This window comes from Pleurodeles waltl, chromosome 11 (genome assembly GCF_031143425.1).
Source record: "Pleurodeles waltl isolate 20211129_DDA chromosome 11, aPleWal1.hap1.20221129, whole genome shotgun sequence".
NCBI lineage: Eukaryota > Metazoa > Chordata > Amphibia > Caudata > Salamandridae > Pleurodeles > Pleurodeles waltl.
The window spans coordinates 711,144,794-711,167,606 of NC_090450.1; the positions used below are offsets into that span (position 1 = coordinate 711,144,794).

Consider the following 22,813-nt stretch of genomic DNA (forward strand, 5'->3'; position numbering starts at 1 on the left):
CATCATGGCAGGTGCAGGCAGGAAAATGAAAACAAGCTGCATGCACGCATGTAAACGTGAAAAATGGTGAGAGTTGGAGATGGTGGGGTGACATCAAGATCGCACTTTGCTTCCATCATTCAAACCCAGGGTGCTGTGTAGCTCTTCTACCAAAACTGGAGAGGAAGAGTAGTTTTAAAAAAAAAAAAAATTTTATAAATATATAAGCAGGGGAAGCTGCTGGGTGGGGATTCCACTATGGGACAGATTCACACAAGCTTTTATTAGTAGGTAAAGGAAACAGAACAGTGGTTAATGCCTAATATTCGCACATCCGTACAAAAAATAATAATTGATTAGTAAGTCCAAAATCCCTAGAGTTCTAATGGGTGCTGAACCTGGTAGTAATACCCAACCACCAAGGGATTTTTGTGCACTGTTCAAAAAAGAATTTTTGAACTGTGCTGGAAAGTATTTTGGAAAATGGTACCAAGGCACTCCAGAAAAGCAGTCCAAGTAATATATTCCAAAGTAGAGAAAAGAGTCCAAAGTTCAATCAAAGTTGTTTTCCAAACTGGTTAGGCTTTAATTCCTTGTGTTACTCAAAATTCCACAAATAGTCGTAAGTGTACATACATATTCCAAAAACAGCCAACACGTGTTTCGTCCAAGGGACTTTTTCAAGGCGAATACGTGCTTATATAGGAATTCAAATGTAAAATGTTGCGAAAATCAGGTAATCCAAGGATATCCTGCAGTAGTCCCAAATGGGTGTTCAAAATTTGTTGTGATGCAGTGACCGTAGGAAAGGTCAGATATTAAGTTGTATGTCTGGATCAAGTTATGCAAAGACAGGCCATGATATAGTCCAGGATGCATTAATTATCACACCTGATGAAACGGATTACTTTGGGGTTCAGAAATTAATTTGTGCAATAACTATTGCTTAGTATGAGTTAAGCCCTTCAAAATGGGGCATGTCATGTGGAGTTTGGTGCTTTCTGCATGTCCTGGTATTTTGTGTTTTTTTTCTAGTTGAATAGCAACACGTTTGTCTTTCATCTATGTACCTGAGGAGGATTGGATATTGTCACACCTGGTAGTTACATGGTGCAGGAAATGTCTCACTACACATAAATCTGACACCTACATATGGGATTAAATTAATCATCCTACCTCTAATGAGGACCTTTGGCATTTAGTTTCATGTGTCTAACTCTCAGCCATTGGTTTTGTGGATGGGCACATAAGAGGAATGGTGAGAGATTTGAAAGCCCTTCTTTCATCTTTCTCTTTTACCAACAAAGCTGTAAAACTGATTATTAGAGAGAAGTTACTAGAATCAGCAATTACTGCCTGTAGCCCTCCCCCCCCAATCATCAATGTAGGTCTGGGTGCAGATATGGAATCCCTTCACAACCTGCAGCTATAGTCACTGGAATCTGCAACATATCAGTGAAGCAACCCAAAAGTTACAATTTTGCTGCCTCCCTATGTTGCAGAGTGCATGGCTGTTTCTGAAATTGTGACCTCTACACATATCTTGTGGGTGTTACTGATAAAGATAACTTTTTATTTTTAATTCACCTTCTTGCTCACCCAATATGACTTTTAATATACCAATACTTCAGAAGACATATTTGTGCCTTTTAAACCAGTTGTGCCAGTATATTAAAAGGTTCCTGAATAGTTAATTTAATAGGACATGCGTGAACGTTTTAGTCTTGGTTAACATCTTTTGAATCACTTCAACAAACATGTCTGAAAACATTATTTTGTAAAAGGAAACCCAGAAGTGGACCTACTTAGAAGATAGCAGCCTGAACTCAAGTTTACTACGTCAGCAGAGTGATGTATTCTGCTTTCCTGAGGAGTACAGCACTTAATGTTTAGAGTTCTCAAACAGGCAGGCAGAGATCTATATGCAAATTTCCCTTACACACTGGGAGTTTTCTCCCAGCTTGTCAGGATCATTTCTTTGTCTGTTTTTTTGTGCTGGATCGCCAGGCTTTCCCTGGAAGTCGCAATCAAGAAAAAAGTGCATTGGACTATCCACCCTACATAGGGCAGACTGCCTGAGGTGCTTTAACCGATGCCTCAATATCCAAGGGCCGTCAATCAAAGATTTCTACCAAGCAAAAGAATGCCTTGCAGCGAGACAGCCTTTCAGCTTCTATCAGTGATGAGCACAGGCATTCCTTTGCTTGAATCACAGATATAGATTAATACGAAGAGGAAACTCAAAGCTTTCTAAGAGTTACAAGTGGACGATACATAACTTGAGGACAAAACTGAAGATTTAGATTTAGATTAATACAAAGAATCTCAAAGCTGTCAAGTTATTCGTAGATAATTAGAACTTCAGGACAAAACGGAAGACTTCCATTGAAGTGGATTTTGCTAATAAAATATATCAATTGGCAGAAATAAGATGTGCACTGCATATTTTGAGCTGATCAGGTGCCTTGAAAAAGTGAAGTGTCCACGAAACACGTCAGCTGGCTTTGAAGATGATTTGATGGCAATCTGAGAAGACTAAACATTGTGAAGATCCATGATTATATGTTTTTCTTTGTGTTCGATGGACTATGATATAAATTATTGGATGTTTATGAAAAATATTTTTGTTGGTATCCCATCACTTCCTAATTTCATTGATTTTACTGATCACTATTCCAATCTCCCTAGCATGTAACTAGAGATCTGGGAGATAAGGCACCAGGCTTTTTCTTGGTTGACCTCATTGTGTTTACTATTTGTTGTGTGTGTACGCATCTGGCTATGCCAATTGGAGTACATAGCATTTGAAAGGATTGGCATATGTATTGCTTACCTTGAAATATATGCTTAGGGTAATTGAGGGTATGCTGGACAGTATTTATATAATGCTGCGGTCCCAGAAGCGTTGCAAATTGCCATTCGAATTTGTGTCAAACCAGCAGTTTTGTGCATGATTGGTTAAGTGTAAGTTTATAGTATGACCTGTGGAGATGTGTTGTGTGATGTGCATGAGGGCTGATAGGATGCTCCATATGTGGTGATGGCTATGTGGTATTGTGCATAGGCATGTCAGTGATGTAGAAGAGTGCACTGTTGATAGGATTGTGATTGCTGTTGCCATGCTTAGTATGCCTTGTTAGTATGATGCATGTTTCTAATGTGACCTTTGTGGGAAGTGTTGTGTGATGCGTGAGGGCTGTATAATTGCTCCACTCATGGCCTGCAGACCTGGTACTAGTGTACACCTGCTGGTGGTTGAGACGATTGTATGGTAGATAGGGAATATATTTTAATGTTTTCCATCTCCAATGGAGCTCTAGGCAGCTACTTGAGAAGTGGGTGGAGCTTATGTTGTGAGACATTTAAACAAGGGAAACAGGTTTGATTTAATTAGGAAAGAGCTGTTAATCTGATTTGAAACGGGGGTTAATGTCATGCATGAAAAATTGGCATCATGTCTTAGAGCAAACAAGCATTGGTAAAGCCAATAAATCTGGCATGGGTTGCCAGCATTTTGGTTTTGTCCTTGCTCGTGTTTTGTTGTTTAAAAAAAAAAAAAAAAAAAACTTTATCATTCATCATTGAGTGGCCTGTCGAACCATCAGTCAGTATAAAAGAAATTGGCTAAAAAACTGTTCTTTTTTTTTTTGGTCTCCAAAAGCACACATTGTGTTATTACTCCCTGGCATTGAATGGAACTAATGTGCTCTTGTGAAAGAGCAGAATGTCGTCACTCACAACGAAGGAATCAGTGGTGGAAGTGGGCTGACCAATTTTCCCACCCTCCTTGCTATAGCAGGTAGAAGAAAAATGTGAATGAGAGAACAGCAGACCAATGAATAAAGGGGGCTTGCCGAAAGCTCCTATCGGTAAGTATATTACATGTATATCTTACTTTAGTTAAATCAAAGTGTTTGGCTATCTCCAGACCTAGAAAGGGTTTGATGCAATAAGACGGTAAGAGTATTATTGTTATTGAAAGATCGTAAGTTTTGTAAGTTGTGATTTGAGCTGATCCATGTCAGGATGGAGAAATTTAATAGCAGAAGACAGCCTCTGTTTTCACACTTCTGTTTTACCACTAACAGGGACGACTACGACAAGGAGGTGAAAGAGGCAAAGGAAAAGCAGAAGCCCAGGTGTACTCCAGGGCCCTCTCGACCCAAGAAACCGGACCAGCCGGTCTACCATCCACGCCAGGGAGGTGAGGTGGCTATGAGCTTCTTTCTACTGCACGAATCAAACAAGGTGCAGGCACGAATCCTCCCACCCCATCCCACCAGGCACCCTGCTACTCTGGCCTCCTTCCCTTGCACTTAACTAGGTACCACAGTTCCTCTGCTGCTCAGTACTTGCTCCTAGGATAGTACACATGAGAGCCACATATGAAAGCTACAAAAGTCTGGATTGCATAATCTATATGAAAAGGACGTGCCCTCTTCTATCTTTCATTTTGGTTCTCCTGTCCTATCGTTAACAAAGATTACAATGTACAGCCTTCTCATGAACTCGCCTTCCTTCCCCGTCTTAGTTGTCTGGGGTGCTCTCCCATCCCAGTCGCTTCTGTAGATTCAGTGTTTCTCTGTCTCAGACCTTTGTGATAGTCTCTGGCTAAGGGAACCCCAAGTCTGCTTGCCTCCGTGACAGTTGTATATTGGTATTTCTTCATTACATCCTTTCCACACCTCAGCCCAGCAGGGTTAAGCCAGTAAAATATATCCTTAGTTCATACTCCCCGCTCGTCTGTGGCTCTGTCTCTGTATCACACACGGATTACCCGACTTTAAACTTCTTGATTGGAAAGCCACGTTTTCAACAGACAACTCTGCTTCCAGGTGGCTAGTATTCCCTTGTTTGGTACAGTTTTATAACCAGTTAAAAATTGTCACTATCACAGTGTCTGATGATTGACACAATTACACCATATTATTAACTGTAGGGGCCCTTCTGTTCTTAACGATGTGAGGTCATGTGACCTGAGTTCGTGTGTCACAGTGAGTCAGATCACTTAAGTAGGAAACCCTTCTTTTCATACTCCTAATTGCTTGACTACAGTTTTAACTCTGGTTTAGACAAGGGCGACCCCCTATTAAACCTTTTGCTGGAAAGCACTGCTGTGAATCGACAATGCACCGTTTCTTGTGTGTTCAACATTGTCACTTTAAAAAAAAAAATCTTACAAAAATAGATAATACATTGTCAGTTTTACAGTGTGGAATCGGGTCACCTTTTCCATTTAGTGGAGCAGAGTCAAGACTGGTCTTCACTTGGCTGGGTCAAAACTGAGGTGGCATTGTGGAAATCCTCCCATTACCCTTTGTGTGTTTGATTCACCTTTTCCATTTACACAGGAAGACGGTAGAAACCCACAAACGGACATCTTTCCCTTTGTGCCCTTCTGCCTTTTACATCTGTCCATTACCAGTCATTTTATATTATGAGCTGCAAATAAAACATTCAGCAAAATGTCGTCTCTGTGTTGCTAATGACGGACACTATGCACAGGATTAATAGAAACACACTTCGTTTTATGCAAAGATTAGCTTCTTGCATTTGCTATCCAATATTGAGTCTTACTGATATAACAAAATTATCTCAGTTCATTCCTGTTTAGAGATTTTGACTGCAAAAGTGCTGTTACATTTCTTGTGAAACCCTACTAGATATTATGAACGTAATGACTATTTAGAATACATTAAGGGGCTGACATTTGTAATATATATATTAATAAAGTGAGAACTCATACTCCCAAAGGGATTCACACCTATAATTCACTCTGCTTTCGTGAACCCCACCTGTCAGCTACCCAGGCAGAACAGGTACAGTTGCGGCTACTGATGGTTTGTCATTGGTCTCAGAGTACGTCTTGCCTTAGTCCTTCTGAATTTACTAAAAAGGGCTCAACCACCTTGTGTGCTGTGATTATAGAGTGTGGGGCCCAAATTATGAGTAGCATAATGGGAGCTTGATACATAAGATGTGATCCCTTATTTGGCATTTGGTCCACCTACTGTGTTTAATTTAACCAATAGCTTTTGTTTATATTGCTTTTTGTGTACTGTCCAGGGTGAGTCCACAAGTCATAGACACCTTCATGCAATCATCAAACGCTCCTTTGACCTGTGGGTGTGGCAATTAAATTGAGCTTAACCACCCTCTGGTTCCATTCTTATTCAGTATATTACAGTGTCGTCATCACTGTGGAGTTATAGTTAAGGACTGAGTTTCCACAGGAAATAGATTTTTTGGTTTGCTAATAACTTTTGCACCGTTTGATAAATCTTTGCAAAACTTTCCCAAAAAATTTTCATCCACCTCAGCTCCTTCCCGAAAAGTTTCGGGGTGATCTGTCACGTGGGGGGCTGAGAAAAAGGCTGGGGCCCCAAAACGCATTTAGATAGATAGCTTTATTCGGTAAATTAATACCATCAAAGCACATAAATGCACAATATGCATCATACTAAAACGTAATACTAATAAGAGTAAAAGGAGAGCAGCTTCAAATAAAACAGAAGATCAACACAGCATAGCCCTCGTTCAAAATACATAAATAATCAAATACATAACAATATAAAAAAGTAGATGCAGACCACAACACATTAGTCTCTACAAAACGCATTTTCCCAATGCAATTTCCTATAGGAACTTTAGACATAGCAACAACCAAAATTACTGAACAGAATTACACCAAATTTGACAGAAAGCTAGAGCTTCATACAAAAAGCATGAGATTTGTGATTTTGGCCCAGAGGGACACCCCCTGGGGTCAAATCACAAAGATTTTGTTTCTATGGTACTACAGTACCACTGCAGTAGTCAGCGCGGTCTCACATGTAATTTCACGGTAGTACTGCAGTACTGTGGTGGTGCAAAAAAAAAAAAAAAGAATGGGGGGGTTTTGGGGACACTGCAAGACCATGTGGGTTGGCCAGCAACGGGGTCTTGCCTGCCCATGGAGTGTTGGGCTCAACACCCGGCCACATGCCAGACTCTGCAGCCAACCCCACTCTGCACACAGTCTTTGGCTGTGCATGGTGGGTTGGGCGCAGGGACTGGTCACAAGCCAGGCCCTTCGGCCATCCCAAGCTGTGCACAACCTTCGGCCTTACGAGGCAGGGGTTGGGAGTTGCGAGGGTTTGGCTAAGGGCCTGGCCACAGGTCAGACCCTGCAGCCCACATTGCAGCACGGGGTAGGTCTATTTAGGCAGAGTCATAACATATTACTTTACATAAAAAAAAGTCTAGAAATGTAATGTAAAAAAACGAGGTTAAAGTATTGTTATATTGGGGTATGGTTAGATATTTTACTTTACTTTTTTTTTTTTTAAGAGAAATTTACTGAAAACACCAAGGGGTATAGTTGGGTTAAAATGCTTGGTAAATTATTACATTTTAAAGTGAAAAAAACAATGAAATTCACCAGTTTAACTGAAGTAACTATAACTTGTTCTCTCACTATTGACCGCTTATTACATTACATATTAGATCACTCATGACATGTTCCATGACATCATTGATGACATCAATGCAACATCTGAAATGACATCATTGATGACAACACTGCACATGGTGGGGAGCACGTTATAGTTAATTCAGTTTACTATAACTTGTGAATGCCAGTGGCTTTTTTGAGTTTAAAATGTAATATTTTAACCAGCATTTTCCCCTAATAATAGAGTCACTTTAACCTTTGTTTTTCACAATAGTTAGGATTGTGTTTCCACAGGAAATGCATTTTTTATTTTGACACCGTTTGTCGGAGCTACACAAAACTTTGCAAAAATGTGCTTTTTTATTTATGATGGATACAACTACCTGTGGAGTCCTCACCTATTGAATACTCCCATTGCGCCAGCATTCAACGGAAATCTTCTTCCTAGCTTCTGCACGTCGACGAGGACGTCACAATTGCCCACGCGACGCCGTCTGACGTAATACAGGCAATAAGAGGTCCTCGCCAACGTCAGTTCCCTTTTTTCAGTGCCATTCGAACGACAGTTATCTTCGAGGGAGCTACTGTTGCTACTCGACGTAGTTAGTTATTTTTGCTGTTTTTGCTTTGAGACATTACAATGTCGCAAAGAAAGTCAGGATTCAAGCCCTGAAACGAGTGCAGTGGCAAAATGTCGGTTACGGACCCACATTCTGACTGTTTGTGGTGTCTTAGTTCCCACCACGACGTTGACAAGTGCGATTCTTGTCAACGTATGAATCCAAAGTCCTTAAAAGAACGTGAGGCCAAGCTTTTTTTGGCGAAGTCAAAGAAAAAGGAGAAAAGACCTCACCGCAAGTCGTCTTCACCGGTGTCGACGCCTCAGCCAGCGACGCCTAGTAGACCTGCACCGGAACAGTCTTCTGTCCGTCCTACTCCTCATTCGGCGCCGAAGAAATCCATGGCGCCGTTAGATCCAGCGTCGGATGGATCCGAGGAGCGGCGTCAAGCTTCGACATCTGCTGATGCCATGTCGACGCCGAGGATAGAGGAGAGACTGCATTCGAGGAGGCTTGCCCTTCGCCTCCTTGAAGAACAAGGATATCGGAGGCAGACATTGGAGGAAGGGGAGATTGAGGACTCTTGTGAAGATCTCCATGGCTTGGACACGGCTAGTGGTCTGGACACCTCTCCAGAGTGGGACTTGTCGTCACCTGGGGAGTACACGGAGGAGGCGGCAACATTTCATTCGGTCATCAGAAAGGCGGCTGACATTTTGGACCTCCCTTTGCCGGTGTCTGAGCCCAAGCCAAACATCTTAACAGAAGTGTTGCACCCTGCCTCAACAACTGCAGAGCCACTTCTGCCTTTTAATGAGGCCCTGTTGGATCCCATCATGGAAATCTGGAAGAAGCCGGTGTCATCTTCAGTGGTGAATAGATCTGTGGCTCGGAGATATCGAGTTGCACCTGCTGACCCAGGCTTCCTTCCCAGGCACCCAACTCCTGAAAGCCTAGTGGTTCAGGCTTCTTGCTCAGCCCGATCTGCTCCAGGATCCTTTCCAGCTGTGCCCTCAGATAGCGACTCTAAGAAAATGGACATATCGTTGAAGAAGGCTTTTTCGTCATGTAGCATGGCTTTGAAATCCACCAATGCTACGTGTATTTTAGGGAGATACATTTACGCCCTGATGGACGAGATTAAGTCGACTCATACTGAGGTGCCCCAAGAATTAATGAGCCTGGTTTCTGATGCTCAAGCAGCGGCAACCCATGTTATTCAATCTGGGTTAGATACGACCGACTCTGTTGCTAGGGCTATGGGTACTGCTTTGGCTACAAGGAGACAAGCCTGGCTTCGTAGCTCTGGATTTTCTTCTGATGTACAATCGACCCTCTTGGACCTTCCTTTCGATGGCGATAAGCTTTTCGGCTCCAAGGCTGATTCAGCTCTAGAGAGGTTCAAAGAGAATAGGGCCACTGCCAAGTCTTTAGGCTTGCAAGCCTCTTCTTCTGCTTCCTCCTGATTTTTTAGGAGGTTTCGAGGATTTGGTCGTGGTTCCTCCTCCTCCTTTCAAGGAAAATTCCAGCATCAACCCACCTCTGCTCTCTCCTATAGATCTTACAGAGGGAGGGGTAGGGTCCGGACCAGAGGAGCCACTCAGCAGCACTCTGCCTCTTCCTCTTCCTCTGGAGGGGTGCAGCAGGGAAGCAGCCTTAGACTTCCGCCAATTCCTTCTCACTCCACTCCTGTAGGGGGGAGGTTATTGAACTTTCTCCACAAGTGGGAGGTCATAACATCAGACTCCTGGGTTACCAGCATTGTGAGGAAAGGCTATGCCCTACCCTTTCGGGAGTTTCCACCCCCCATCCCGCCCCGCCCTTCCTACTGTACAGAAGATCATCTCCTGTTGCTACAACAGGAGGTTCAAGTCCTCCTTTCAAAGGGTGCAGTGGAGTTGGTTCCAGAGCAGGAAAGGGGTCAGGGTTGTTACTCAAGATACTTCCTGATCCTCAAGAAGGATGGTCGGTTGAGGCCAATCCTGGACCTGAGGATCTTGAATTGGTTCCTCAAACAGGAAAAGTTCAAGATGCTGACCCTAGCTCAGGTGCTTTTGGCGCTGAACGATGGAGATTGGATGGTGTCTGTCGACTTGCAGGATGTTTACTTTCATATTCCGATACTCAAGTCGCACAGGAAGTATCTCCGGTTTGTGGTGGGGTCGCAGCACTATCAGTTTGCGGTCCTCCCGTTTGGTCTTACTTCAGCACCTCGAGTCTTCACAAAGGTGATGGCGGTGGTTGCGGCAGAGCTCAGAAGGAAGGGGATAGCAGTATTCCCTTACCTGGACGACTGGTTGATCAAAGCCAAGTCTCCGGGGCTCGTGTTGCATCACCTTCAGTCGACAACCCAGTTGTTGTTCGACCTGGGTTTTTCAGTGAATGTACCCAAATCTCACCTAGAGCCCTCTCAGCGCCTCCTGTTCATAGGGGCAGTACTGGATACAACATTGAGTCGCGCCTTTCCTCCGCCTCAGCAGATTCAAGACATTCAGGCATTGGTTCCAATGTTTCAAAGTAGAGCGGTCATTCCGGTCCTCAAGGTCCTACGCCTGCTCGGTCTGTTTGCTTCTTGCATTCTGCTGGTCACTCACGCTCGCTGGCACATGAGGGCTCTTCAGTGGTGCTTCCGGAAGCAGTGGTCTCAACACAAAGGGGATCTCGAGGGTTCAGTGAAGATCTCCAGAGATGCTGCCACGGATTTAAAATGGTGGATTGCAAACGGCAATCTTTCCCGAGGAAGGCCGTTCTCGCAAACACCGCCGGTGGCCACGGTAATAACGGATGCTTCCACTCTAGGGTGGGGAGCTCATCTGGGGGACCTGGAGATCAAAGGTCTTTGGTCTCCAGTAGAACAGATGTTTCATATAAATCTGTTGGAGTTGCGGGCTGTACGTCTGGCTCTCAAGGCCTTCCTTCCATACCTTCGCGGTCAGTCGGTTCAGGTCCTGACGGACAATACTACTGCGATGTGGTATATAAACAAGCAGGGAGGAGTAGGGTCGTACCTTCTCTGCAGAGAAGCTCTACGTCTTTGGTCCTGGGCAAAGGACCATCAGATTTGCTTGGTAGCAAATCATCTGGCTGGAGTCTTGAATGTACGTGCGGACAGTCTCAGTCGCCATTTCTCGGCGGATCACGAGTGGCGTCTCCATCCCGATCAGGTCCGTCTAATCTTCCAGATATGGGGGTTTCCTCGGATAGATCTGTTTGCCACTCGGGAGAACTCGCACTGCCCGTTATTCTGCAGCCTCCAGTATCCAGGACAAGGAGCATTGGGGGACGCGTTTCAGATGACCTGGTGCGACCAGTTGCTTTACGCGTTTCCCCCCATACCTTTGATTCCTTGAGTTTTGAGGAAAATACGCCATGACCGGGCCCAAGTCATCTTAATAGCTCCGGATTGGCCAAGGAGGGTATGGTACACGGACCTTCTCCAACTCTCTCTGTGCCCCCGCTCCGTCTCCCTCTCAGGGTAGACCTACTCTCTCAATCGCAGGGGCAGGTTTTACACCCTCACCTCCAGAGCCTGCACCTTCATGCCTGGAGATTGAACGGGGCAACCTGAGTTCCTTTTCTCTCTCGCCTGATGTAGTGGATGTTATCTTATCGGCCAGGTGACACTCCACTAAATCTATCTACGCTAATAGGTGGGCTAAATTTGTGATTTGGTGTGGAGAGAGGCAAATTGATCCCTTACATGCTCACTTATCAGATATCTTGTCTTTTGCATTGTCTCTGGCACAGAGGGGTTGTGCAGTGGCTACAGTTAAGGGATATTTATCTGCCCTGTCAGCCTTTCTATGTCTTCCGGACCAGCCTTCTCTTTTCAAATCCCCTATAGTTCTCAGATTTTTAAAAGGTCTTATTAACAAATTTCCTCCCACTCCTTTCATTATACCTCAGTGGGATTTAAACCTGGTTCTGACTTTTCTTATGGGTTCCCCGTTTGAGCCTATGCATTCTTGCCCCTTAAGGTTATTGGTCCTAAAGACTGTTTTCCTTGTTGCAATTACTTCCGCAAGAAGAGTGAGTGAGCTGCAGGCTCTATCTGTAAAACCCCCTTACACATCTTTTTATGGGGATAATGTGGTGTTGAGGACCAAGGCTGCTTTCCTACCGAAGGTTGTTTCACCCTTTCATATGGCCCAAACGATTACTCTTTCCTCGTTTTATCCTCCGCCTCATCCTTCAAAAGAAGAAAAGAGACTACACCGCTTAGACCCGAGGAGAGCGCTAAGCTTTTATGTGGACAGAACGAAGGATTTCAAGCTGGAGGATCAGCTCTTCATCGGTTATGTGGGAAAGAGGAGAGGAAAGGCAGTTCACAAGAGAACACTCTCCAGGTGGGTCATTCTTTGCATTAAAATGTGTTACTCTTTAGCAAAGAAAGAACCCCCTGATGGTATAAGAGCTTATTCTACCAGAGCTAAGTCGGCCTCTTCGGCCTTGGCTAGGGGTGTTCCTGTGGTCAACATCTGTCTGGTCTAACCAAGTTATTCTTGGGTGTGCTCCTCTTGGTTTTTGAGGGCTTGTACATATACTGTATATATTTATTTGTGTATTTCTTTATTTAAAAAAAAAAAATCTTAAGTTCTTGAAATTATGTATTTATCTTGAATGTCATTAAATATTGTTATTTGATTATTTATCTCAATGGCCTATTAGTCTCAGGCACGTAAAAAATGTTGGTACTGACGTCGGCGAGGACCTCTTATGGCCTGTATGACGTCAGACGGCATCGCGTGGGCAATTGTGACGTCCTCGTCGACGTGCAGAAGCTAGGAAGAAGATTTCCGTTGAATGCTGGCGCAATGGGAGTATTCAATAGGTGAGGAATCCACAGGTAGCTAACGTATCCACCAGAAAAGTTGTTACCGAAGGTAAGTAACTCGTTCTTTTAGTTAGTTTGCGCATAAAACGTTTCGGGGTTATCCGTCAAGCTGGGGCTGCAAAAAAGATGGTCCTAAAACATGTTTTCTCCATTCATTTTCCCATAGGAACTTTTGACACTGCTACAGCCTAAACCACTAAACGGATTTTCACCAGATATGCCAGAAAGCTAGTTCTAGGTCCAGAAAGAGTGCTTTTAGCGTTTTGGTGTAATTCCGTTCGGTAGCAATTAAGGCTTAAAAACTTTGTCTGTCTAGGAACACAGTGGTTCCGCAGGTCCTGACAGATTTCAAGCTGAGATCCGATTGTTTGCCACCACCTCAACCAGGAAGTGGTGGAAGCCATCTTAGGACTTTGGACATAGTCTTTGGAACTTCCCCTGTGACCCAAACAGTAGTGTGCAGGTGCAATTGGTCGACACCAGGACACCCACCATTTGTTGGCTGGGCCCGGGGGGTGGGGATCCAGGGCCAAAGTCAGCCAGGAGAGGGGGGCCACGTGCTCTCTCCCCTAAAACAATGCTCTGGACCCCAGGGGATGGGGTCACTGGGACCAAAATTGGCCAGGGAAGAGTGGACACCTGCCCCCTCTCCTATAAAATGTGCTGGGCCCAAGGGATGGAGTACCTGCGAGCCAAAGGCAGCCTAGGGATGGGAGCCACAAGCCCCCCTCCCCTTTAATTTTGATAGTGACCCTGGGAGATGGGGTATTAAAAGCCTAAGGAGGCTCAGGGAGGGGCAGCACATAGTCCCTCTCTTATTTTTTTTTTTTTTAAAAGGCCTTGGGTGTTCCCAGGGCCATGCTTTGTGGCCAAACCCCTGCTGTGTGCGGTTGGCTGCCCTTGGGGGGAGTTGGCCACAAGGCCAGGCTTTGTGGTGAACCCTCTACTGCACATGGTGAAAGACCTTGCACAGCGCGGGGTTGGCTGCATGCGGGCGATTGGCCACAGCCAGGCCCTATGGCCAACCCCTTGTTATGCACCACCGAACGCTCTGTGGAGCATGGGGTTGGCCACCTATTGGGGGGGATGGGTTGGCTGCAGGGCCAGTTATAATTCGCAGTCTAGTCCACAATGTGTTCTTATAGGTGTACAGAAAATAGAGATACATCCAATGCAAAGAAATATGAGTGCTGGGCACGTAATCTAATTATATTCTAAACATATGTTAGGTTCAAAATGTCAAACTACAATAATCAAAAAATCACTATATTATAATCCTAGGATCAGAACATATAGTGTGAGAAAGTGAATGAGTGGTGTAGACGACGCAGTGCTCACATACAAATACAAACAAGACAATACAGGTACACACTACATTCCCCAATGGTTCTGCCAAATTGACAAGCATATAGGGTAGTCAGGAAATCAAGACTAGTCCATTATCTCAAAAGTAATCCTTGACAATGTGGGAGAATAGAGTCGACATTTTGACCCCAAACTAGTGATAGGGTATTCTCAGGACGCTGTCACCCACATCTCACACTTATCAATAAGGTCACAAAGCAGCCCCAAAATTTCAATTGTTGGTGTCACCCAGAATCAATCCAATGTCCTCAGAAATAATTTCCAAGACGCCAAGGCTATCAACATTGGATTTAAATTTCATTATGCCAATCAGTCCTGCGGAGTATTATTTGTTACCAGGCACAGGCACAGGCCCATGTGCGCAAAATCAAAGTAACATGCCTGCCTTCTAGGAGGGTCAAAGTCTACCTCCTCACATTTCACACAACGTCTAGAATTTTAAACCCTAAAAAACACTGAAATTCAGCAGTTATAGTTAGAGGTATATGAAGTGATTAACTCGTGCCCCAAGGTAACATAAGTTGCGCCCTCGCCTTGCTCTGCTAATTACCCTACATATTACATCATTCATGACATCTTCTTTGACATCATTAATAACTCACTCCCCACCATGCACAGTGATGTTATGGTTACAATAACTCTATAGCTGGTGAATTTCATTGGTTTTTAGAGTTTAAAACTGAACATTTCACCTAACAATAACGTTACTTTTGGCTTTGTTTTTTTCAGTGAATATATATATAAATATATATTAATGTATATATATATGTATAGATAGATATATTTTCATATATACAGTGCTCATTCATCACTTCATCATTATCTATTGAAAAATTCACACTTGATTGCATAAGTCCATAGATAGAATGCTGTGCTGATGGATTTGAACACACCATTACATTTTGGACCAACTCTGATCATTTCTCAGTGGCAATCCTTTTAGACAGCAATAAGAAAACAGTCTTCCTGTGTTTGAACAGTCGCACCCTGCTTGGGTTACTAGGGGTGGATGGTGGGTGGAAGGGGTGGTAATAATCTTTAAAAAATAAATTAAAAGAAATTACCTCTGCGCTGCACCGCCTCCTCCATCTCCTCGGCAGGCAGGTACATTCTCCCAGCCTGCCCTTCAGCCAATCCTGACACTGCTTAAAGCAGTGTTAGAATTGGCTGGGAGCGCCCAGCCAGGGCACTCCCAGGCAGACTGGGAGCCTGAGCCTGCAGCACAGTGAGCATATGTGTTTGGCTGGCCCGAGGCAGCCGGCCTAATATACATACACAATGAGGGGAGTGCTCTGTGCACTCCCCTCTATGGCTGTCATCCCCAGTGCCCAGACCCTTTTACTACAAAACGATAATAAACATAGTTTATTATCGTTTTGTAGTAAAAGGTTCGCAGCTGCTGGCGGGGGGGGGGGCAATTGGGGGGACGCCCCTCTGCCATAGCGGAGGAGCTGCCACTGTGTTTAACAAGATTCATGGCTAGCTTTTTGTCTGTGAGTCTCCTACACCAGTGCCATCGAACAAAGAACTGCAGGGCCTTGCACCCATAATCAATTACCTAGTCACCTACCAACAGCTTTTGAATTTCCCATTATTATATTATCCTCCGTGGATCTGTCTATCGAACACTAAGAAAATGACAGCACTTGTTCTTCAGCTCCATAACAATTTTCTTTACCAAGACGCCCCTGGTTACACCAGAATAAAAGATCTGGTAATGATTCTGAAAGATAAACTGTGCCCCATGCTCGCCTCCTTTTAATATCTATTTCTCTTGACAGGTTTCAGTGTAAGGTTCTAAAGTGTAAATTCTGTGCTAGCACCATTTTAATAGTAGGCTTTTCAGGAGAAAGTGTTTAAAATTCCTTCCTCTCTTCTGCTCACATCCCATCTCCTTCCAAAGACTCCCACAAACAGCTTCAGTTTTCGGTGCTGACTTCATGGACACTACTGAGGTTATGACTGGCACTGGGATGTTTCTGTGAGTAAAACCGCACATCATTTACGTAGGCATCCCCGCCAATTCACAATTAAACACCCAAAACACACAAATCTGGAACTTGATATGAATTCACACCCAACCTAAAACAACATTAGTGCACTCTCCAGGTATAGCTATAATCCACTTTTGCCAAGCAGCTCTGGAACACAGATAATTTGATCTTCAGGTCTATGACACACAACATATATACTACATATTTACTGCATACAAAGTTGCAGACATAGCATATTACATACACACAATTCTTATCAACCAACATAAACCTGAATCAATACAGATCGCAAGTTGCTGACTTTTCAAAAACCCAATGATGCAAAGAGAGAGCTAAATCAACTACGAATGATACATAATAAATGCTACATTACCTACCAGGCAGCATCAAACCCTTGTAGTAAAAGCACAAGGCAGTAATCCCAACTAAACAAACCAATACAGTTCTCCGCATATTCTTCATAACACACAACACATTAAGACAGCACCAAAGGCCACTGAAGCTTCAACTCCATTGGCACAACAGAACACTTAAGGCCTTCTGAGACTACACACCTCAACCAACATTGCCCCAATGGTCATTACAGATGCTATTTTAGATTGCTTTCTAGTAGAACCAGAAAGAAACAGAAGACCTAGACACATATGACAACCTTACAAAATGCAAGACTTAACAACAAACTTGCACATGAATGCCCACTACAGACATCCCTACACTGCACCTCCCTGGAACCAATGAGGTGTGCACGCTGTTTTACTTGCTAGAAGCACTAAATATAAAGATAAACAACTTTCAGACATGCCCCCAAGATCAGGCAAACATTACAAAGCCAAAGCATCAAACAAAAATCCATATACTTTGCAAAGTAGATGCATGTAATTACAATACGAACTAAAACTATTAGATACACACATTTTAAATAATTGTAAAATGCAATTCAAGTACGGGATAATACTAGTAGCTAATAAATAAATTAAAATAATGTTAATAGTTGCATTTAACATACAAATATTGACTATATTAAAATGCAAATATATCTTTATGATAAAAAGTGAAACTATGTATTTATGTATGTGGTGTTGTCTGAACCTAGCCCGCAAAGCAGTGGAACTCTCTTCTGGGTCAAAGCCAAATATACAGTAAATAAGTGATTGTGGGAGTAGGTTAACTTAAGTCAAACTATAGCCTGATCCTTTCAGCTAGAAATATGAGAAAAAGCAAATGGTATACTTGCGGAGAAGCATCATGCACTAAGAGGAATAGGCTTCTTCCTTTGCCCCCTCAAGCATATGCTCAGGCAACCTATGAAGGGGTAAGCCCTCCCTCCCGGATTGAGGCCTGATAGATGAAAAATCTAGTCAAAGAGCAGTGGTCGTAGAATATGGCACTTTGTGTGGATCTCAGAACTAAAAAATATATGATGACATGCCAAGTTTCTTAGGAAATTACAGTGGAACCATTACACCTAACATGGTCCTTGAACAGGGAAATAAAATTTGGAAATAAAAAGTCCCCATGCAGAGTAATAACACAGGAATCTTTCACTCCTATTACAGTAAGGTCTTGGGGCATAAACAAACAGCAGTGCTCAGAACGGAGTCTTATGCATCCACAACAGTGTTCAAAACAACCTTAATAGTACTGTCCCAGTGAAGGAAAGTATAGAAAGCAAATACCAAAGGCATATCAAGAGAAAGGGAAGCAAGTACCCCAGTCTTTCGACCAAGTGTACCCATGTGGAGTCGTGCAGCAAAATACCCATGATGAAACACTGTATATTAATGAGGTGACTCAAGATCAATCGAATTTGATTGTGGCTAAAGTCCAGAGACCACACCGAGCATTAAGGTTCTTGCTTAGCTTCAGGCCGACTGGAAGCTGGTATATTCGGACAACAGATCATCTTACAAGGACAAGTTTCGATGAGTGGTGTTCCCAGAGTAAACTGTCTTATCATATGGTGTGGTGGGAGTAATCATCCAACTTATTTGGGCTTCTGAAAAAAAATCGAAGCAGGAAATGAACAACGAAGAAAATTATTTTGTGCAGCGAGATGCATTTCTTATATGCAAGTTTTTATCTTACATATAAGAAATAATAAAATCCGATGTATTAGGGCCAATGTAACGTCTCTGAGCTCCCAGTATGCTCTTAATCCCACCCCTAGATGAAAACTGTGTGTTTCAAAGTGATTCCTTGACTGCCTGGTGCTCGAGAGTCATTGCAGATTTGTATGGAGGACCCAGTCATTTCCAGTTATTTTCCATTCCATGTTGTGTTTCGTCTCCCCTCAACAAGAAAGCAACTACAACTACCGCAATTTTCCTACTGGAAGATTTTGAAGTACTTTTAAGTGTCACTGATCATCACTAGACTTTCTTGGGCGACAAATAAAGAATGGGTATGCTTGATAGAAAAAGCTGTGGATATAGGAACTCTACCAGATACATTTTTGTGACATGATCTTCTCCTTCATGTCTGTTATTTGGGATTCCTCCGTATACCTCATAGTATGAACTCACACACTGCTAGATAATGTCTCCGGTGTCCAAATGCTTAAGTTTATGATTTTTAATATTTTTATTCTTCTCTGGAAATGTTTTCTTGACCAAATGGAAAATTAAAAATCAGAAGCAGAATTAAAAACCTTGAAAGGCGGAAAGGTGATAGAATTATATAAAGCAAAGTTCCTTAGTAGATTGAAGTGGAAGGCAGGAGAAGAACTGACAGTGATGAAGAGATGTAGAAGAAAGGTTTTGTAGCAAAACTATTTGGTTTTAGAGGGAGCTTAGAAGTCTAAAAGAGGGGGGAGGTCAGTGCCTTGTGTTTAGTGAGGGTGAGGATTGAGGGTAGAAGCGATAATGTGCAAATGTAAGATCTCTCTTGTAAAGATGACGATTCTTGAAAAGTGAAAAAGGGTATGAGAGATGAAGACACAGGCTTTGTATAATCAGAGATCATAAAGAGCATAGATCGCATCGGGTAACAGTGGTTTAAAGAAAGGGAAAGAATGAATTTAAATGGGGGTGGTGGAACAAGAACAGATCATGGCTCACGATGAACTATATTTATCTCAGCTCTAATGTTCTTCTGAAAATGGCAGAACATTGTACTTTTCACTGAAGCCCTGACTGAGAGTTAACCCCCAGCCATGCCTGGCGTTTAAAGTACACAAGATGTCCTTTTTTATTGTGTCAATATCAAAGCTCAATGCATACATACTGTAAGCTTTGTATTTCTTCTCCTCAGGTCTCAAACGAGCCACTTCCAAACAGGAAAAGGAAGAATCTGGGAGCAGTTCCAGTAACGAGCCAGACCCTTGTGGGTCAGAACTCTTCTGCTTGGAATACGAGGCTGATGGAGGAGAAATCACAGCTGTGACTGTGTGCAAGGTGTGCCATTAACGGTGTCTGTGCGTGAATGTAGAAAATTGGAGCAGAAACTTGTATAGCAGCATAACATCTTGAAATGTATTTAAATAAGGATGTGTCTGTAGTAATGATTTGGGAATTAAGTGCTCACTCCCTTAAATAGTAAAGACAAAAGAACGTCATGAGAATGCAGGAGATATAATGAGAAGGCTCCAAAGCCATCACTGAAAACACATCATGGTCTCATTTGGAGACCAATATATGGACACATAAAATGAAGCCAATTGAAATGACTGACCTGCATTTCATTTGATCTCACTGGCGTGTGTAGCTGTCCCGAAGCAGGAGCTTCTGGCCTAAATCCTAGTTCCCTTTCTTTACACACATAGGGTGTGCACTGTTCTACCCCGTTTCTGGACTTTGATGGTTGCTATCTTAAGATGGTTTCATAAATTGGACAACCTCTGCTGAGATATTTGTATAGTCTGCGTGTCACACGTTTGATTCCCAGCCATGCTGATTGAGCATTCTATACTTCTGAGACCAAAAATGTAAATGCTGTTGACTTGTATAATATTAACACTAACAAAATAGTTAATACTATTTAGGTACCTGGAGAAAAACTACATTGAACATGGAGTGCTGTACGCACCTGCCACTCACTGTTTTGTGTCTATTCCCAAACACCCATGTTTCATCCTTGATTTCTATTTTGGCTTCTTAGGAAGATGACCCAGAGCTAGTGACTGCCAAGATTTGTTCCAGGAACAAGCTGGACCCTCTAATGCGCCAAGCACTGAAGCAGCGAATCCGGGAGGAGATGGCAAAGAGGAAAGTGCAACGCTGAACATGTGCTTGGATAGCACAGGCATGATGTTCCACTACCCACCGTTTCTCCAGATTGCATTAGAGCAGCTCTTCTGCAGCTCAGAAGATAAGCAGCACAAGTGGAAGAAGCCTTCCTAATCGATAAGGGATGGTGGACCTGAGAAGTGAATGCTTAAGGTTTAAATGGAGGGGGGACCTAGATGTTGTTTAAATGGAACGATGTTGTGTAAAGACATTGAGTGAGGGATGTAGAGTAGTGACCATGCACATGGAAATCTAGTATGAAGTAGTGGTGGTCTCTGTGATCCAATAAGCTTGTTACCTAATGTCAGTTTCACGGATTTGAACATTCTCGGTCATCAGGATGGAAATCCTATGTTATTTATATATGTGGTTATAAACTATAAGCTTGCCTACCTCATTTGGGCAGTTGTTTCCTCCAACCCAAATATAGATGGGCTTTAATTAAAGTTTTTAAGGCTAGTTTGTTTACAATGTTTCCAACTTGATCCCTTTTTTTTTAATACTACAATAAAAGGTGATCACTGAAACGTGTGACATCATAACACATTTCGTCCGGATGGAGTCATTTTTTAAGGCTGTAGTTCTATTGTACATGCTTTGGTATGCGGATAAAAAGCCTAATCCATTATTCTTTTTATTTAGAGGTGAATTCTGCGGGGGCTACCTATCCGTCACACTGAAATAAACAAAAGAATGATGGGAGGGATACCTACTTGGGGGCTGCATCCCAGTCCATTGCTTTTTTGGCCACAATGTAATCTCAGTTTAGACCCAGCCATATGCAAATCAGCCTTGACCTTGCTTAGGGTTCAGACAGCTTGGAGGTGCTGTGGTTCTACGAAGGCAGAGCTGCCCGAAATCAACATTTTTAAGGCCAGACATACGGATTAAGATCTTTGAACATACCTTATGATGGAGAAGTGCTTTCTGGTAAGCATGTGGACGATGCTGTAGAGTCAGTCAAGACAGGCACGGCAAGGTCTCTCGGTGTCTTCCAACAGAGACTGAACTAAACCTTTTACTTCAGCCAAAGGTCAAGGAGAAAACAAGGAGATTAAAATAAGGATTTGTTTTCAGAGGAGAGTGACGTAACAGAGGTGCCACCCACAATAATATTCCCACAAACACTGTCTGAGGACAAATCGCTATTCTTTGAATAAGTGCTGTAAAAGAGTGGCTGAAAATGCCTGACACACAAAGGAATTAAGAATATTAACAGCATAAATTTATCAAAACTCACAGGTGAATTAAAAAATGCAATCAAGAAGATCGACTATTAAAATCTTCAGGCAAAGTTACCAAAGGAAATGTTGGCAAGCTGAGTCTGCATTCGAAACCAGGGGGTGGCATAATATCAGCAAATGGAACCAGACAAGGGACACCAGGGCATTTTGTAAGCTCATTCACTAGTTAGAACAGAGAGAAATTTAAACAAATAGCACTGAGGCAGAAAGTTGGGAGAAGTATATATTACAACTTTATCATGAAAAATAAGCAGCGAATAAGCCAGAGTGAGGTGCCAACAGTAGCTTCTCACCAATCCAACTAAATAGAGAAGCCCTCGGTATAAACCCTCGCAGGCCATGTCAACGGGATAATGGTCCAGTTAACTAATAGCAATGCACTTTCTGTTCCAGCAAAAATCAGAGAAAGTGTAAAATGAAGAAGTTCTTAGTATGACTTCAAGTATTCCAAACCAACTGAGGACGAATCACCTAATTATCAGTAGTGTATATTTGGTGCCAACCAAATCAGATACAGTAAAAACGATGTCTCTAATGAGAAGTGGGGAGGCACAAGGCCCTAATGGAGTTCCAGTGGCAATCTTCACACATGATATTGACACACGGAATATGCCATTTTTAACCTGCAAAACACTGGATAACATCTCAACGATCGATTTATTAGCAAAAAAAAGCAATTAATCAGAAATCATTCCGGTATGTGTGCTCATTAGATTATAGTATAGGCTTTTATAAAGTCAGTCGGGGCATACTGTTGAAAAAGCTGAAGACATGGAACATCCAGGATCAACTTTTTATCCCCATCAGATTGTTGCACACCGACACCTGGATTAGGGTAAAATTAGGCAATGGCTCCACCATCTCCAAAAAGATTCCAACTAGTCGGGGCAAAAAATAGGGATGCATATTGGCACCTGTCCCTTTTAACTTGTATACTGTAGTGCAGACTTTTTGCCAGCACTAGCAAAAACATATCCCCCTCCTTGAGATAGTTTTAACTTTAATGTTCTTTTACCACACTGGTAGGCAATTTATCTAGATCTCCACACCCCAGGTAGAGCTAGTTCTCCCCCGGAGTTTCGGTTGAGACCTCTGGGTTAGTATCATCTGAACACGGTGGGTTGGACTAGCCAATGATGAAGCATGCCACAATCAAGTGGGTGAGGCTTTTCCACCCACAAA

General features: G+C 42.9%; 1 protein-coding gene across 1 annotated transcript in view; it reads left to right on the forward strand.

The window, feature by feature from the left end:
- The window catches only part of C11H2orf68 (chromosome 11 C2orf68 homolog), a 55,005-nt gene extending 34,072 nt beyond the window's left edge, over nt 1-20,933 (forward strand). The window contains exons 2-4 of the mRNA XM_069214351.1: nt 4,068-4,183; nt 19,414-19,556; nt 20,260-20,933. Coding sequence (XP_069070452.1) covers nt 4,068-4,183; nt 19,414-19,556; nt 20,260-20,382 — 382 coding nt within the window. The 3' untranslated portion in view covers nt 20,383-20,933. The remainder of the gene's footprint in view (nt 1-4,067; nt 4,184-19,413; nt 19,557-20,259) is intronic.
- The last annotated feature ends 1,880 nt before the right edge of the window (nt 20,934-22,813 follow it).